The 17,517-nt window shown below is 70.2% G+C and overlaps 1 protein-coding gene across 1 annotated transcript; it reads right to left on the bottom strand.

Moving 5' to 3' along the window:
• Positions 1-41: 41 nt before the first annotated feature.
• On the bottom strand, positions 42-17,481 carry HDAC5 (histone deacetylase 5). The gene is given in 28 exon segments (XM_085561707.1): positions 42-1,408; positions 2,211-2,385; positions 2,750-2,834; positions 2,974-3,107; positions 3,186-3,304; positions 3,810-3,907; positions 3,995-4,114; positions 4,192-4,279; positions 4,395-4,450; positions 4,798-4,905; positions 4,972-5,021; positions 5,651-5,771; positions 5,850-5,983; positions 6,723-6,867; positions 7,239-7,508; positions 8,241-8,419; positions 9,231-9,462; positions 9,985-10,113; positions 10,264-10,370; positions 10,875-11,006; positions 11,074-11,172; positions 11,175-11,200; positions 11,289-11,403; positions 11,497-11,632; positions 12,021-12,220; positions 13,891-13,953; positions 16,221-16,325; positions 17,345-17,481. Coding segments are annotated over 28 exon segments (3,363 nt in total). The 5' UTR covers positions 17,442-17,481; the 3' UTR covers positions 42-1,368.
• Positions 17,482-17,517: the final 36 nt, after the last annotated feature.

The following is a 17,517-nucleotide window of genomic DNA, read 5'->3' as shown; positions in this document are numbered from 1 at the left end:
GCACCCCCAGCACCCCCCCAAAAGGCAGCGGGCCCGGCGGGTATTGCCAGAAACAGTTTATTTATACAAGGACGAACATGGGGGGACATCTTACAAAATACCGAACCGAGACCCAGAGCGAGCGTGAGCGGGGCCGGGGGGACACGGGGGGACACGGGGGACACACGGCGGGGCGGGGGGGACACCAGCCCAAAGCAAGCCGGGCACGCTGCCGGGGGGGCCCGAGCCCCTCTTTCCCCCCCAAAATCCAGAGGCGTTTCCCTCTCCCGGGATGGGGACCCCCTCCACACGCACAATCCCCCCCTCCTCACCCCAAACCGGGCTCCTTCCCCCCCAGGGGAGGTGACAAGGACAACCTTACCCCTCTCTCCTCATTTGGGACCACCCCAAATTTCCCCTCCCACCCCCGGAATAATTTAACCCGCGACGCGCTTGTCCCTGTCCCCCCCTCCGCCCCCACCCCAATTAAAAAAATACTATTAAATAATCCATCTGTAATAAAATTATATCCCTTTTTTCTGGGGGGGGGGTTGGGTGGTTTTCTCTCTTTTAAAGCTAAAATCGCTCTGAGGCCCCTCCGGCTGGTGACAAAACAGGAAAATAAAGTGGTTTTCCCTCTTTTTTTCTTTTTTTTCCCTCTCCTATACGGATAAGTTTGATCCCAACGAAGGCGGCGGGGTGACAAAGTGAGGGGGGTGGGGACAGGGCTCGTCCCTTTGTCTCACGTCCCCGTCCAAAACGGGGAGGCCGAAGGGAAACAAAAATAAACCCAAGAAAATTAAAAAAAAACCCGAAATGAAGGGAAATTAAGGCATTAAAAAAAAATACTTACTTAAAGGCACGAAGATTTCCCATCGCCTCCCCCAGGGGGGGACGGAGCCGGAGCCAGGGAGGGAACGAGGGGGGGAGACACACAAAAATCAGGGGAAAATCAGGAAAAAACCCTAAAAAAAAATTCTCGAGGAGCCCCGGGGGGGTCCGGGCAGCGCCGGGGGGACCCGAGGGACACGGGGGGACACAGAGGGGACACGGGGGGACACGGGGGGACACGGGGTGCTGGTGGAACCGCTGCTGCACAAGAGACACGACCGCAAACACCGCAGGGAGCCGGGGGCACAGGACGGGCGGGGGGATTTTTTTGTGTTTTTCTCCTCTTTTTAATAGAAAAAGAAAATATTTTCCTCTTTTTTTTTCTGGTTTTCCTTTCGATTTCTGCCTTTTTTTTTTTTTTTGTCCTTTTTGTTTGTTTGTTTGTTTTTAGTGTTTTTTTTGTGTGTGTTTTGGGATTTTTTTTTCTTTTTTTTTTCCTTTTACTGTGATTTTTTTTGTGTGTGTTTCTCCTCTCTCCCGGGCGTTCCCTGGCACGGGTCAGAGCGTGGGCTCGGCCTCCATCGGCTCCTCCGCTGGCCTGGGCAGGGACAAGTGTCTGTCACCCCCCTGGGACAGCCAGCTGCATTCAGCCCTGCTGTGTCCTCTGGTGTCACACCCCGTTGTCCCCCAATGTCACATCCCCGTGTCCCCCAATGTCACAGCCCCCTGTCCCCCAATGTCACAGCCCTGTGTTCCCTGTGGTGTCACACCCCGGTGTCCCCCAATGTCACACTCCTGTGTCCCCCAATGTCACAGCCCCATGTCCCCCAATGTCACACCCCCGTGTCCCCCAATGTCACACCCCCATGTCCCCCAATGTCACACTCCTGTGTCCCCCAATGTCACAGCCCCATGTCCCCCAATGTCACACCCCCGTGTCCCCCAATGTCACACCCCCATGTCCCCCAATGTCACATCCCCCTGTCCCCCAATGTCACAGCCCCGTGTCCCCCAATGTCACACCCCCCTGTCCCCCAATGTCACAGCCCCGTGTCCCCCAATGTCACACCCCCCTGTCCCCCAATGTCACAGCCCTGTGTCCCCCAATGTCACACTCCTGTGTCCCCTCTGGTGCCACACCCCCGTGGCCCCCAGTGCCACACCCCTGTGTCCCCCAGCGTCACACCCCACTCCATTCACCCTCCCCGTGTCCCCACGTGTCCCCCAGTGTCACACCCACCCCATGTCCCCCCAGTGTCACACCCTCTCTGTATCCCCCCATTTCCCCCAGTGTCACACCCCGTGTCCCCTGTGTCCCCCCCTCCCCGTGTCCCCCTGTGTCTCCCCAGTGTCACACCCCGTGTCCCCCGTGTCCCCCCCTCCCCGTGTCCGGGCCGTACCTGGCCGGGGGCTCTGTCCCGGTGCCGGTGCCGGTGCCCCCGCGGTGCTCGGCGCCCACGGACAGCAGCGCCATGGCCGTCACCGTCTCGGCCTCCTCGGTGTCCCCGCGCTGCGCCTCCAGCAGGGACCGGCCCACGGCGGCGGCGAAGCGCCGCACCGAGCCCCAGTGCCGGCCTGGGGACGGGCAGGGCTGGCACCGGGCCCCGGGACCCCCTCTGTGCCCCCCCAGGACCCCCTCTGTGCCCCCCCGGGACCCCCGGTGTGCCCCCGAGACCCCCCATGTGACAGAATCGGCCCCAGGGACCCCTCAGGGCCCCCCCGTGTGCCCCCAGGACAGAACCCCTCAAGGACCCCTCAGAGATCCCCCGTGTGCCCCTGGGACCCCCCATGTGTCCTCCCATGTCCCTCTGAGTGTCCCCCCTCCCTGTGACAGAACCCCTCAGGGACCCTCCTGTCCCCCCAGGAAAGAACTGGGACCCCTCACGTCCCCCCATGTCCCCCCACGTCCCCCCCGTGTCCCCCGTGTCCCCGCTCTCACTCTGGATCTCGATGACCTTCTCCAGCGTGGCCACCGCGTTCACGTTGGGCTTCTGCTGCAGCAGGGCCGGGTCCAGGGGCTCCAGCTGTGGGGGGACACCCCGTCAGCCCCCCCAAACTGCCACCGGCACCCCCAGAGCCGGGGCAGGGAGGGAGCGGGGTCCCCGCAGCCAAGGCGGGGAAACTGAGGCACAGCGCGGGCCGAGGCGCCCGGGGCCGCCGTACCTCGAGGCCCAGCAGGGCGGACACGCAGGCCTCGGAGGCGTCGCAGATGGCCGTCAGGTCGTGCCCCCCCTCCAGCGCCAGCACCACCCGGCCCCCCGCCAGCATCATCAGCTGCTTGGTCAGGTGCCCGAAGCCTGGCGGCGGCGGGCAGGGCGTGAGGGGCGAGGGGCGGCCGGGCCGGGGTCCCCCCCGCGCCCCCGGACCCCACTCACACTTGGCGGTGACGGAGTAGCCCCCGAGCGGGGACAGGTGGCCCTCGACGGCGTCGAAGCCGGCGGAGACCAGCACCAGGTCCGGGCAGAACTCGGTGGCGATGGGCATCACCACGGTCCTGGGGGCGGCGCCGCTGGGACCCCTGCCAGGGACCCCCGCCAGGGCAGGGACCCCCACCAGGGCAGGGACCCCTGGCGCTGGGACCCCCGCCAGGGTGGGGGAGCACCCAGGGGTCGGGACATGGGGACCCTCCCAGGGTACAGGGACACCCCAGGACTTGGGGAGCCACGCAGGGAGCAGAGTGTGCAGGGACCCCCCTAAAGTGTGCAGAGACCACCCAAAGTGTGCAGGGACCCCCCTAAAGTGTGCAGGGACCACCCAAATTGTGCAGAGACCACACAAAGTGTGCAGAGACCACTCCAAGGTATGCAAGGACCCCCCCAAAGTGCACAGGGACCCCTTTAAGATGTGCAGGGACCCCCTGATGCAGGCCCCCCCCACTGCAGAGACCCTTCCCCAGGACACAGGGACCCCTCCCATCGGACAGAGCCCCCCCAGGGGCTCAGGACCCCCAGGCCAGGGGGGTTCCCCGAGGCAGGACCCCCCCCAGCCGTGCCCCCCACCTGAAGGCCGTCAGGTACTCCACGTCCCCAATCGGGGGGTCCACGCCGCCCGTCCAGGCGATGTTGATGTTGTAGCCCACGCCCAGCCCGCTGCCCACCTGGGCACAGCCACGGGTGACCCCCGGTGCCACAGCCAGGGCCAGGGGGGCATGTGGGGCCCCCCAACCCCAGAGACCCCCTGGTACCTCCTCGGGGGCCCCGCTGCCCGGGAAGAAGTTGCCGTCGTCGTAGCGGTGCAGGGAGATGTAGAGCACGTGCGGGTCGCTGTAGAAGGCCTGCTGGGTCCCGTTGCCGTGGTGGATGTCCTGGGGGGGCACCCGCGTGTCAGGGACCCCCCCACGGCCACCCACGCGCCCCCCGAGGCTGCAGGGCCCCCCCTTACCCAGTCCACGATGAGGATCCTGCCCACGCTGAGCCGCTGCTGCAGCAGCTTGGCCGAGATGGCCACCGAGTTGAAGAAGCAGAAGCCCCTGGGGACGAGGGACAACGGTGGAGGGGTGGCCCTGGGTGAGGTGGCCCTGGGCGGGGGGTGGCCCTGGGCAGGGGTGGTCCTGGGTGGGGGTCCCAGCCCGTCCCTGTACTCACATGGCTGTGGACTCCTCGGCGTGGTGGCCTGGGGGGCGGATGACGGCAAAGCCATTCTGGGGGACAGAGAGGGACACGGGTGGGACACAGAGACACGGGTGGGACACAGAGACATGGGTGGGACACAGAGACATGGGTGGGACACTGAGGTGTGTATGTGTGACAGACACGTGTGGCATTGGGACACAGCTGGGACACAGGGACACAGGTGGGACACAGAGGGATGTGGGACACTGAGGTGTGTGTGTGTGACACACGTGTGGCACTGGGACACAGCTGGGACAGAGGGATGTGGGACACTGAGGTGCGTGCGTGGCACTGGGACACAGCTGGGACACGCGGGGGACAGGCAGGGACACGTGTGACGGCAGGGACACGTGTGACGGCGACACAACGCGCCCACCTTGACCTCGCCCGCGGCCACCTTGAAGGCCAGCTCGAGCAGGCAGCCCACGGCCGTGCGCACGGCGCTGGACGAGTGCAGCTCGTTCCACACCGTGTCACTGTCCACCTGCGGGCACAGCGGCGCTCAGCGGGGCACGGACCCGGGCACCCCCAGCCCTGCCCCCAGACTCACCCCAATGCCCCCGCACGGCAGCACCGCGTACGTCTTCGGAGTGATGGGACCTGCGGGGTCAAGGGGTGGGGGGGACAAGGGGATCCCATGGGGTAAAGGCAGCTCTGGGCACCCCGAGGGATGGGGACAAGGGGATCCCGTGGGATAAGGGCAGCTCTGAGCACCCCGAGGGACGGGGACAAGGGGACACGGGGATCCCATGGGGTAAGGGCAGCTCTGGGCACCCCAAGGGATGGGGACAAGGGGACACGGGGATCCCATGGGGTAAGGGCAGCTCTGGGCACCCCGAAGGATTGGGAACTCCAGGGGACACTGGGGTCCTGTGGGGTAAGGGCAGCTCTGGGCACCCCAAGGGATGGGGACAAGGGGACACGGGGATCCTGTGGGAGAAGGGGAGCTCTGGGCACCCCGAGGGATTGGGAACCCCAGGGGACAGAGGGCTCTGCGCACCCCGAGGGATTGGGAACCCCAGGGGACAGAGGGATCCCCTGGGACCCCTGAACACCCCAAGGACTGGGACCCCCATGGGACACGGACTCTCCTGGACGCCCCAGGGGATGGGGACCCACAGGGAACAGAGGGATCACAAGGAACAGAGGGATCACAAGGAACGGGGCAGCGAGGTGACCCCGCTGCGGAGAGGGGGGGTCCCAGGCATCGGGGACCCCCCAGCACCCACCCAGCAGCTTTTTGCTGTCCAGCTTCTGGCGGTTCAGGGGGCTGGTGCCGTAGAGCAGCGCGTGGTGCTCCGAGTGCACCGTCTGGATCTCCTCCAGCGTCGCCTTCCTGCCCCGGATGCGCTGGCAAGGGGCACAGGCTGAGCCCGCCGGGCTCCCCGCGCCGCCCCCACGCCCCCGAACGTGGGGAGCCCCCCTCACCTCGCACTTGCCCAGCAGCCCCGTCTCCTGCAGCCGGGACCAGATGCTCTGGATGCGGCCGGCGTGCTCGGGGTGGATGGTGGTGTTCCCGCAGGTGCACTGGTGCTTCAGCATGAAGGTGTCGTACACCACGCCTGGGCACAGCACGGCTGGCACCCGGGACACCCCCGCGGGGCAGCCCAGGGGCAGGGGGATCCCGGGGGATCCGGGGAGCCCCGGGCTCCCCAGGGTGTTGGAACAGCGGGAGATAAAGGGGGTCCGGGGGATTGGGGGACACCAGGCAGCCCCAGGGGACAGAGGGATCCTGTGGCATTGAGGGACTCCAGGACACTCCAAAATCTGGGGAACCCCAGGGGACAGAGGGATCCTGTGGCATTGAGGGACTCCAGGACACTCCAAAATCTGGGGAACCCCAGGGGACAGAGGGATCCTGTGGCATTGAGGGACTGCAGGACACTCCAAAATCTGGGGAACCCCAAAGGACAGAGGGATCCGAAGGAGTAGGGGGACATTCCAAAGTATTGGAAACCCCAGAGTGATCCTATGGAGCAGGGGGACCCCAGGACATTCCAAAATATTGGGAACCCCAGAGGACAGAGGGATCTGATGGAGTAGAGGACCACAGGACATTCCAAAGTATTGGGAACCCCAGGGCACAGAGGGATCCTGTGGAGCAGGGGCACCCCTGGGTGCCCTGAAGGATTGGGAAGCCAGGAAAGAAGGGAGTCCCACGGGAGAGGAACACCCACAGCCCCAGCATGGAACGGGACACTCGTGGAGGTCACCACCATCCCCAGCACTTCCCCTGGCACAGGAGCCCCCCAGGCCCCAGAGCCGGGGGCACAGGGACCCCCGAACCCCCCCCGGCCGTACCTGTGGTGAAGAGGTGCTTGGGGGGCCCCTCGGGCGGGGGGGGTCTGACGCTGGCAGGGGAGGACTGGGCGCGGGCGAGGGCGGCGTGGGGCAGGGCCAGGACCCCCAGGGGGGGCGCGGGGTACAGCGGCAGCTCGGGGTACACCTGGGGGGCCGGGATGAGTCGGGGGGTCACGGCGTGGGGGCGGCGGGGACAGGGACGGGGGGGGGTTGAGTCACTGACCCCCCGAGTCACCAACCCCCCGAGTCACTGACCCCTCGAGTCACCCACCCCCCAAATCACTGACCCCCCGAGTCACCGACCCCCTGACCCACCGACCCCCTGACCCACCGAGCCCCCGAGTCACCCACCCCCTGACCCACCGACCCCCCGAGTCACCAACCCCCCGACCCATCGCCGCCGCCGCAGCCCCCAAAACCGGGGGGAGGGACGCACGGCGCGGCAGGGGGAGGGCAGGGGGTGCTGGAGGTGCATTTGGGGGATGGAGGGACACGAATCCCCCCCAAAAGCCTCACCTGCTTGTAGGTGACGCCCAGCTCGGCGACGTCGGGGTCCCCGGGGGCCTCGTCCCCGCTGTCACCCGGCTCCTGGCCGCCCTCGGGGTCCTGCGGCTGCTCCGGGGGGTCCCCGGCCTCGGGGGGCGCCAGGGCGAGGGGGGGGCCGAGGGGGGGCCCGGGGGGGCCTCTCTCCCCCGGGGGGGGCGACTGCTGCTCCGTCAGCTCCTCCTCCGTCTCCTCGGGGTGCGTGGGGGGCTGCCGCGCCAGCTCCCCCCCCTTGGGGAGCAGCTGGGGGGGCGCGGGGGTCAAGCGACCCCCCACGTCTGCCCCACGGCCCCCCCGTGCCCCACAGCCACCCCACACCCCCCCACACACACCTCTGTGCAGCCCTTCCCCAGCTTCCCGTGCCGTGCCTCAGTTTCCCCGCTCACATCGCCCATCCCCGCTGCAGTCTGGGGGTCAGTGGTGCCCTGTACCCCATTCCCCATGCCGTGCCTCAGTTTCCCCTGCTTGCACCCCCACTGCAGTTTGGGGGTCAGCTGTACCCCACACCCCACTCCCACACTCCCACCCCACTCCCCATGCCGTGCCTCAGTTTCCCCACTCACACCACCCCTCCCCGCTGCAGTTTGGGGGTCAGCCGTGCCCCGTACCCCACTCCCCATGCCGTGCCTCAGTTTCCCCGCTCACACCACCCCTCCCTGCTGCAGTTTGGGGGTCAGCCGTGCCCCGTACCCCACTCCCCATGCCGTGCCTCAGTTTCCCCGCTCACACCACCCCTCCCTGCTGCAGTTTGGGGGTCAGCCATGCCCCACACCCCACTCCCATCCCCCGTTCCCCATGCTGTGCCTCAGTTTCCCTGCTCACACCACCCATCCCCGCTGCAGTTTGGGGGTCAGCCGTGCCCCGTACCCCACTCCCCATGCCGTGCCTCAGTTTCCCCGCTCACACCGCCCCTCCCCGCTGCAGTTTGGGGGTCAGCCGTGCCCCGTCCCCCCCCACCCCACGCCCCCGGCCCACCTTGAGCTGCTGCTTGTCCAGGAAGTGGTGCTGCAGGGCGCCGTGGGGCAGCGCCGCGGGGCTCTGGGGCAGCGGCGAGGACTGCGTGCGGCTCAGGGGCCGGTGGCGTGGCAGCTTGCTCCCGCGGGGACCCCCCCCGCGCCCCCCGGTCACCAGCGGGGACTGCCCGTGCAGGGGCACTGCGGGCACGGCGTCAGAGCCACCCGAAACCCGGGACAGAGGGGGACAGACGGGGACAGACGGGGACAGACAGGGGGACAGCCGGGGAGGGAGCGAGGGGTGAACTGGGCGGGACTGGGGGTCACAGAGAGCAAACTGGGGAAGGACTGGGGACACTGGGAGGGGAGCAGGGGGACATTGGGGGGACATTGAGGGGACACTTGGGGGACATCGAGGGGACACTGAGAGGGGAGCAGGGGGACATTGGGGGGACGTTGAGGGGACACTGAGAGGGGAGGAGGGGGACATTGGGGGGACGTTGAGGGGACACTTGGGGGACATTGAGGGGACACTGAGAGGGGAGCAGGGGGACACCACGAAAGGACTGAGGGGACAGTGAGGGAAGACTGGGGGGATCGGGGGGACACCGAGGGGACAGAGCAGGACACTGAGGGGACACCGAGGGAGGACTGGGGGGATCAGGGAGACACCAAGGGGACACTGAGGGCACGGAGCAGGACACTGAGGGGACATCGAGGGGCAATCAGGGGGACACTGAGGCAGGACCAAGGGGACACTGAGGGAGGACTGGGGGGATCAGGGGGATACTGAGGAGACAGTCAGGGGGATAAGGGGCACACGGGGGCACACCGGGGCACACGGGGGCACACCGAGGGCACACCGGGGGGGATAAGGGGCACACCGAGGGCACACGGGGGGGATAAGGGGCACACTGGGGCACACCGGGGGGGATAAGGGGCACACTGGGGCACACGGGGGCACACCAGGGGCACACCAGGGCACACCGCGGCACGCAGCGCCGGGGCTCACCAGCGATCAGGGCGCTCTGCTGCCGCGCCTGCTCCAGCAGCAGCACGTGCTGCAGCAGCGACGGGGACCCGGCCGGGGCCTCCCCGTCCAGGGCCACCCCCAGCAGGCAGCCCGGGATGGACGAGGTGCTCAGGAACTTCCCGGGGAGGGCGGCCCCGGGGCGCAGCGGGGACACCCCCGGGGACACCCCCGGCCGCTCGCCCTCCGCCTGCGGCGACAGCTTCGGGGACACCTGCGGGGACAGCGCTGGCACCGGGGCGCCCGTGCTGCCCCCGGGGTGCCAGGTCCCTGTCCACCCCCGCGGGGTCCCCACATCCCTGCCAGAGGGTGCCAGGCCCCCATGTCACCCCCACGGTGTCCCCATGTCCTCCCTAGGGTTCCATGCCACCCACCACTGTCCCCATGTCCTCCATTGGGGTTCCATGCCACGCACCATGGTGTCCCCATGTCCTCCATTGGGGTTCCATGCCACCCACCACTGTCCCCGTGTCCTCCATTGGGGTTCCATGCCACCCACCACTGTCCCCATGTCCCCCTTGGGGTTCCATGCCACGCACAACTGTCCCCATGTCCTCCATTGGGGTTCCATGCCACCCACCACTATCCCCATGTCCTCCCTAGGGTTCCATGCCACCCACCACTGTCCCCATGTCCTCCATTGGGGTTCCATGCCACCCACCACTGTCCCCATGTCCCCAGGGGTCCCTGATGCCCCCGTCCCCGTGGGGCTCCCACATCCCCGTGCCCCACTCACGGGCAGGTGGGCGCTGGTGACGGTGACAGTGGCCTGCAGCCCCAGGGACAGGTTGGGCAGCGACGGGGACGTGTAGAGGCTGAGCTGGGCCCCGTCCAGGGCCAGCCCGTGGGGCTGGGGCAGGAGCTGCTGTGGCGGCACAGCAAACACGGCGTCAGTCCCGCGGGGACAGCGCAGGACAGGCCACATGCGTGGGGACAGGCCACATGCGTGGGGACAGGCCACACGGACGCCGCCAGCCCCGGCGTGTCCCTGTCCCTGTCCCCGTGCCCGCCGTACCTCGCTGTGGATGTTGGGGACGGAGGCGGCCAGGCCGTTGTGGGCACCGTGGGAGCTGTTGGGGGAGCTGGGCCCCGACCCGGGGGCGCTGCTGCAGACCGACGACACTGTGGGGACACGCGTGTCACACGGGCACGGGGACACGGGTGTCACACGGGCACGGGGGTCACACGGGCACGGGGACACTGCCTCATGTCACCCTGACACTGTGGGACACGTGTGCATCACATTAACACTCTCTGTGTCACACTGACACCGCAGGACACACGTGTGTCACACAGGCTCCACGTCACACAGTGTCCCACACCCTGACACTCTGCCCTGTGCACACGTGTGTGTCACGTGTGTCACCCCAGAGGCCAGGGGGGCTCTGGGGACAGCGCGGCAGGCAGTGAGCCCAGCCCGTGTCCCCACGGTGTCCCCGTGGTGTCCCTGCAGTGTCCCTGTGGTGTCCCCATGGTATCCCCTCGCTGTCCCCCCACTGTCCCCGCTCTGTCCCCATGGTATCCCCCCGCTGTCCCCACTCTGTCCCTCCGCTGTCCCCGCTCTGTCCCCATGGTATCCCCGCGCTGTCCCCCCGGTATCCCCGCTCTGTCCCCCCGTCCCCGCACCGGTGATCTCCACGTGCCGCTTGCGGAAGGCGCTGAGCACGGAGCCGTCGCGGCGCCGCAGCAGGGGGCTGCTCCTGCGCTCTGCCACCTTCTGCTTCAGCCGCGAGCGCACCTTCAGGTTGGGCTCCGAGGCTGGGGACACAGCCGTGTCACCGGGGTGCCACCGCCACCCCGGCGCGCCCCCGCCCGCCGCACCCACCGGTCTTGCGCAGCGGGAAATCGTCCCGGCCGTCGTAGGTGCCGAGCAGGGGGAGCTTGTAGGACGGGGGGGTCCCCGGGCTGCCGGTCTGGGGGGGGAACTCTGGTCCAACGAGGTGTGGTGAGCCCTGGGTGGGGGGGTGAAGGTGGCAGAGACCCCGCTCGGACACCCCCAGGGCGCCTCGGGGGGGTCCTGCGGGGCTGGGGGGCACCTACCAACATTTGGGGTGCTGGGGGAGGGAATGGTTGGGGGCGCCGGGGCCCGGCTCCTTCGTCTTGCTGAGCAGGAACTCCTGGAGCTTCAGCTTCACCTCCGTGCTGGCGATGGCGCCTGGGGCAGGGGTGGGGGGTCAGGGGGCAGTGGGGTCCCGCAGAGCCCCGCTGCAGCCCCCCAGAGCCCCCCAGAGCCCCCAGCCCCGCTCACTGTCGCGGCCCCGCTCCTTGGGGCGCAGGCTCTGCAGCTGCTCCAGGCGCTGCTGCTGCTCCAGCTCCTGCCGCTCCCGCTGCCGCTGCTGCTCCAGCTCCTGCTGCCGCCGGGCTGCCAGCGCCTCCTGCTGCTGCTGCGGGCCGGGCACCGCCGTGGGACCCCCACGGCCCCCGGCTGACTGCCCCGGGGGCAGGGGGGCACCCCCGGTGTCCCCCCAGAGCTCCCTCACCCTCCATCAGTGACACCCCAGGGCTCCATCGCTCCCAGGGTCCCCACAACGGCTCCATCAACCCCAATACCTCCCCAAAAAGCTCCATCACCCCCAGACTGGTGGCACTCCACAGCTCCATCACCCCAAACTGGTGGCACCCCACAGCTCCACCATCCCCAGTACCCCTCCTCACAGCTCCATCCCCCCAGACTGGTGGCACCCCACAGCTCCATCCCCCCAGAACCACCACCCCCCACCTCTCCAGCACCCCCAGCCATTCCCCCCAACCCCGGCCGTGCCCCCCACCCACCTTGAGGTGCTTCTGGAGCTGGACCTGGTGCTGGCGGGTGAGGTGCTCGTGCTGCTTCTGGAACTCGGCGAAGAGCAGCTGCTTCTGGAGCTGCTGCTGCTGCTTCAGGGCCACCAGCTCCCGCTGCAGCTGCTGCTCCCGCGCCGCCGCCAGCCCCGCGTCCACCCCCGCCTCCTCCGGCCCCTCCGGACACGGACACGCTGTGCGGGAAAGGGACGGGACAGCCGGGAATGACGGAGGGGACGGGACAGCCGGGAATGACGGAGGGGATGGCGGAGGGGAGGGGGGCACACCGGGAATGATGGAGGGAATGATGGAGGGGAGGGGGACACCCTGGGAATGATGGAGGGAATGATGGAGGGGATGGGACACCCTGGGAATGATGGAGGGGATGGCGGAGGAGAGGCGGGCACACCGGGAATGATGGAGGGAATGATGGAGGGGAGGGGGGCACACCGGGAATGATGGAGGGAATGACGGAGGGGAGGGGGACACACCGGGAATGATGGAGGGAATGATGGAGGGGAGGGGGGCACACCGGGAATGATGGAGGGAATGACGGAGGGGATGGGACACCCCGGGAATGATGGAGGGGATGGGACACCCCGGGAATGATGGAGGGGACGGGACACCCCGGGAATGATGGAGGGGATGGGACACACCGGGAATGATGGAGGGGAGGGAAGCTCTTTAAGGGGCAGGTTTGGGGGGGGCAGGGATGCAGGGGGGGCTGAGAGTGGTTTGGGGGTGCCCCGGGGAGAATCGGTGGAGGACTCGGAGGGGGTTCTGGGGGGCGTCAAGGAAACCCTCAGGGGTCTCCCCCTGGATCAACCCCCACCTCAGTTAAGCCCCCCAAAAATTAAAAACGGGGAGGGGGGGGGCAATCAAACCCCTCCATCTGCAGCACACACCGCCCCCCCCACCCCGAACATCCCCCCAGGGACCCCCGGGGGGCACAGGACCCCCCCCCAGCAGGAGGGCCGGGCTGTGCAGGATCGGGAGGGGGGGGCGGCCCCACGCTCACAGGAAGGCGGGGGCGGGCGGGGGGCGCGCCGTGCATGCCAATGAGCCCCCCCAGCCCCGCCGCCCGCCGGGCACTGACGCGGCCCCGCGGCCCCACGGACGTCACCGCGCGTGGAGGGGGACAGCAGCCCCCCCCGGCACCGAGAAACCCCCCCGGGGACAGCCAGCCCCCCAAAACCAGAGCCCCCCCAGAACCACACAGCCCCCCAAAACCACACAGCCCCCCCACGTCCCGACCACCCCAGCCCCATCCAGCCCCCCCACCAGCGCAGCTCCGGGGTTTGGCTCTCCCGGGGGGGATTTGGGGGTACTCCTGCAGCCCCCCGAGCGTGCCAGCCCCAGCCGGGGGTCTCCGGGGGGTGTTGGGGTGCAGTGGGGGGCGGCAGCACCCAGCCCTGGAGGGGGCAGCGCTTGGGGGGCTCAAAAACCCCCCCGGAGGTGCCAACCCGGCACTTTGGGTGCCACAGCCCACCCTGTGGGACCCCCACCCTGCGGGATTCCCACCCTGCGGGGACCACCCGGGACGGGGATGTTTAACCCCTCGCTGCCCAGGACCCCCAAACAGAGAGGTGCCCGTGGGCACAACAGGGGTAACCCCACGGAATGGGGGCACGGGAGAGGCCGGGGGTCTGCAGTGGGGGGGGGGGGGGGGGAGCACCCCCAGGGCTGGAGCAGCTCCCCTTGCACACCTGTCCTTGCACACCTGTCCTTGCACACCTGAATCCACTCGCATCCAGCCGCTCCCCCTGCACACTCATGGGGGATGTCACCGGGTTTGGGGTGCTGTCACCGGGTTTTGGGGTGGTCTCACTGTTTTGGGGGGCACGGGGGGCCGCCCCCCACTCACCTGGGGCGGGCAGGGGGACACGGGGCAGCAGCTCCAGCGGGGGCTCACGGCCAGACCCCCCCTCTGCAGAGAGACACCCGTGACCCCCTGAATAGGCTGGGAGCGGGGGGCCACGCGCGCCCCCAGACCCAACCTCAGCTCCCCAAATCCCTCCTCGGCGGCTGGGGGGGGTCAAGGAGCATCCCTGGGTTTTGGGGTGACGGGAGCAAACGCAGCCCCCCCGCTCCAGGCAGGGCAGGGCAGAGGGACCCCCCCACCCAGGGGCCCCCCCACCCACGCCCCCCCCCAGGCTATTCTCTCCGGCGCCTGGAAATAGCCGCGCACGGGAGGAGCCGGCTAAAAATAGGGAATTGTGCCGGGAGGGGGGCAAACAGATCCCGGAGGGGATGCGCTGTGTCCCCCCCAGACCCAGCTGCACCCCCAAACTGCCCCGGGGCCGGGGGGCACGGGCTGCCCTGGCTGAGGAGGCTGCGGGGGGCTAGGGTCCCCACGCCCCCCCCCCAGCTCCGTCCCACCCCCCGCATCCCCCTAATTGCCGGGGACGCTAATCCGCCTCAGCGCTGCCGAGCCAGACCTGCGATGTCCGGAGTGGGGGGGGGATTAGCCCCATTTTTGGGAACGTGAGGGCAGGAGACCCCCCCACCCCACTGCAGACCCCCCGAGCCCCCCCAGGAGGGGCTGGGGGCGCAGCCGCCAGCTCAGCACATTTCCCGTGGGATCCGTGTCCCCACGTGGCCCTGCAGGGACACGGGGGGGGTGACACCGTGCCGAGCGTGGAATCCCCCCTTTTTGGGGACGGGGGCATCCCCCCGGTTACGGGGAGCCCCCCCGCCACCCCGGCCGTGCGTAACCCCCCCCCCGGGGCAGCGCCACGTTTATTTACCAGGCGTTAATCCCGAGCCAAGACTTTTAATAGCCGGGATATTTCTGGGACACCCCGTGCCCCCCCCGGGGTGCTCTGGGGCTTGACGTCAGCCCGGCTATTTCTGGTGCTGCCAGCGGGCAGGAGGCCGCGGGAACGGGCCCGCCCGGCTCCGGACCCCTCAATGCTGCCCGGACCCCCTCAATGCTGCCCGGACCCCCAGTCCGACCCCCAGACTCCTTCCCGGCCCCCAGGGCAGGGCAGGGGCTGCCCGGGCCCGCGGAGCCCCTCCGGAGCTGGTGGCACTCCTGGGGGACAGCGGGACCCGCAGGGATGTTGGGGGACCAGTGGGGACCCCCAGGAATTCCGGGAGGGAAGGAGGGGAGCGAGGGATGGGAGCGGCACCCACGGGACCCCCGGCTCTGGGATGGGGCCGGGAAAAGGAGCCCTGGGGGTCCCAGAGCCCCCGGGGGCTGACCGGGGACCCCCGGGGGCTGATTTGGGATCCCCCAGTGGGTGATTTGGGGTCCCCCAGTGGGTGATTTGGGACCCCCGGGGGCTGGTTTGGGACCCCCGGGGGCTGATTTGGGACCCCCGGGGACACGGGCCGCCTCCGCCACATCCCCGACAGCCCCAGCCCGGCCGAGACCTCCCACCTCAGCACCCCCGAGGGGGTCCCCCAAGGCCCGCAGGCAGCCCCGGAGCCGGGAGGGGACCCCAAGGAGCGCCCCGGGGTTGGCGGAGGCGGCCCGGCCGTGTCCCGGTGCCACCGCGCCGCGTGCCAGCCCCGTGCCAGGCACGGCCGGGCGGCGCTCCAGCCCCGCGGCCGCTCCAAAAATACCGCCTGGGGGGGCTGGGGACAGAGGGGACACACGCCCCCCGCCCCGGCGAGCCCCCGCAGCGGGGCACGGGGCGCTGCCGCCGCCCGGGCCTCAGTTTCCCCGCAGAGGCGCGGTGCCGGTGCTGCCGCGTGGCCCCTCGGGGCGGGGGGGGGACACGCGAGCGCGTCCAGATGTCGCCGGAGTTCCCACCGGGATAATTACAGGGCGGCTCCGCCGGGGAGCCAGCGGGAGCCGGGACAGCGCGGGAACGGCCCCGGGGGTCACCGCGGCTGTCCCCACGCGTGGCACGGCGGGGACCCGCCCCCGGCGGCATAAAGAGCCACGCGTGAGCCGGGCCACGGCGGGGCCGGGAGCCGTGCCTCAGTTTCCCCTCCCAGCGGGAGGATGCCGGGGTCTGGGAGCACCGGGGTGGGGGGGCGGCGGCACGGGCTGGGATAACCGGGGTGGGGGGCGGCTGGCACGGCCCCGGGGCCCCCCGGTGCTCCCCGGCTGGCGCGGATGCGCCCCGCCGCTGCGACCCCCGGTACCCAACCTGGGGGTCCCGCGGGGGCTGCAGGGCCGGGGGACGCGCCGGGGACACGGCGCAGTCCGGCCGAGCCCCTCGGGCCGCAGTCCCCGGCTCTCACCTGCGTCGCTCGGGGGGTCCATGGTGGCCCGGGGGGGCTCGCAGAGGCGCGGGTCCGTCAGCGCCGGCCGGGGCACCGGGGCTGTGCCCGCGCCGCCAGGGAGCCCTGCGGGACCAAGCGCGGGTCAGCACCGCGGGACCCCCGGAACCTCCCCCGCTGCAAACGGGGGGGCGAGCCCGCACCGAGCCCCCCCGAGCACCCATGCGGGGCAGGATGGGGGGGCTGGGGCACCCCCAAAGGGACCTGGGGGTCGGCAGCGCCACACCCCCAGGCTCCGCAGGGAAAGGGAGGGCCCGCAGGGGGACCCCCGGCCGTGCCACCCCCAGGGACACGGGTGGGACCCCCATAAGGAGGGGGGACACAGGCTGACCCCCCGAGAAGGGGTCCCCGCAGAGAGAGGGGTCTGGGGGCGCCACCCACGAGGGCCCCGCGGCGGGACGGTCCCCGCGGGGGGGGGGACACGCCGCTCGCGGTGCCGGCAGCGCCGAGCCCGGCGCGGTGCGGCGGGGCCCCCCCGGCCCCCCCGGCCGCGCTGCGGAGCCGCCGCCGTGCTGGCACGCGGACCCCCGACACTGCGGGAACCCCGGACCCGCGGGGACCCCCCCCGGGCACGGTGCACAGCCCACCGCACCGGGACCCCGACCCGCACCGACCCCCCCGCACCGCGCCGGGACCCCCGAAGGTGCCGGGCTGCCCCGGACCGCAGGGCCCCCCCATTGCACGGGCGCTGCCCCCCGAGCCGCACCGGGACCCCCGGACTGCACAGGACCCCCACCCGCAGCGGGGGTGCAGCCCCGCACCGGATCGCGCCGGGACCGCCGCTGCAGCCCCCCCAAAGCACACGGGGACCCCCGGGCCGCCCCGGACCCGCACAGGGCTCCCCCCGCTGCACCCCCCGAAAACCCGCACCGGGCCCCCCCGCTCCGCACGGCGCACGGCCCCTCACCGCGCGCCCCCCCAAGCGCACCGCGACCCCGCACCGGACCGCACCGGACCCCGGGATCGCAGCCCCCCCCCACCGCCGCGCGGAGCCCCCCCGGAGGCGCGCGGGGGTCCCGGACAGCGCGGGTCCCGGCGGGCCGCGGTGCCGCGGTGCCGGTGCCCCCGGCCCGCCGCCGCCGTACCTGGGGTCCCCCCGGTGCCGCCCGGCGCGCGCCCCGCCGCCCCCCCGCCGCCGCCTCCATCTTCGCCGCGCGGCCCCGCCCGCCCCGACAACAACATTCGGTGACGTCACTCCGCGTCACGTGACGGCGCCCGCCGCTAAAAATAGCCCCGCGCGCGGGCCCCCCCCCAACCC

This window comes from Lonchura striata, chromosome 27 (assembly GCF_050655825.1).
Source record: "Lonchura striata isolate lonStrDom1 chromosome 27, ASM5065582v1, whole genome shotgun sequence".
NCBI lineage: Eukaryota > Metazoa > Chordata > Aves > Passeriformes > Estrildidae > Lonchura > Lonchura striata.
Note: the sequence above shows the minus strand (reverse complement) of the source record. Positions and strands in the feature narration are given on the sequence as shown.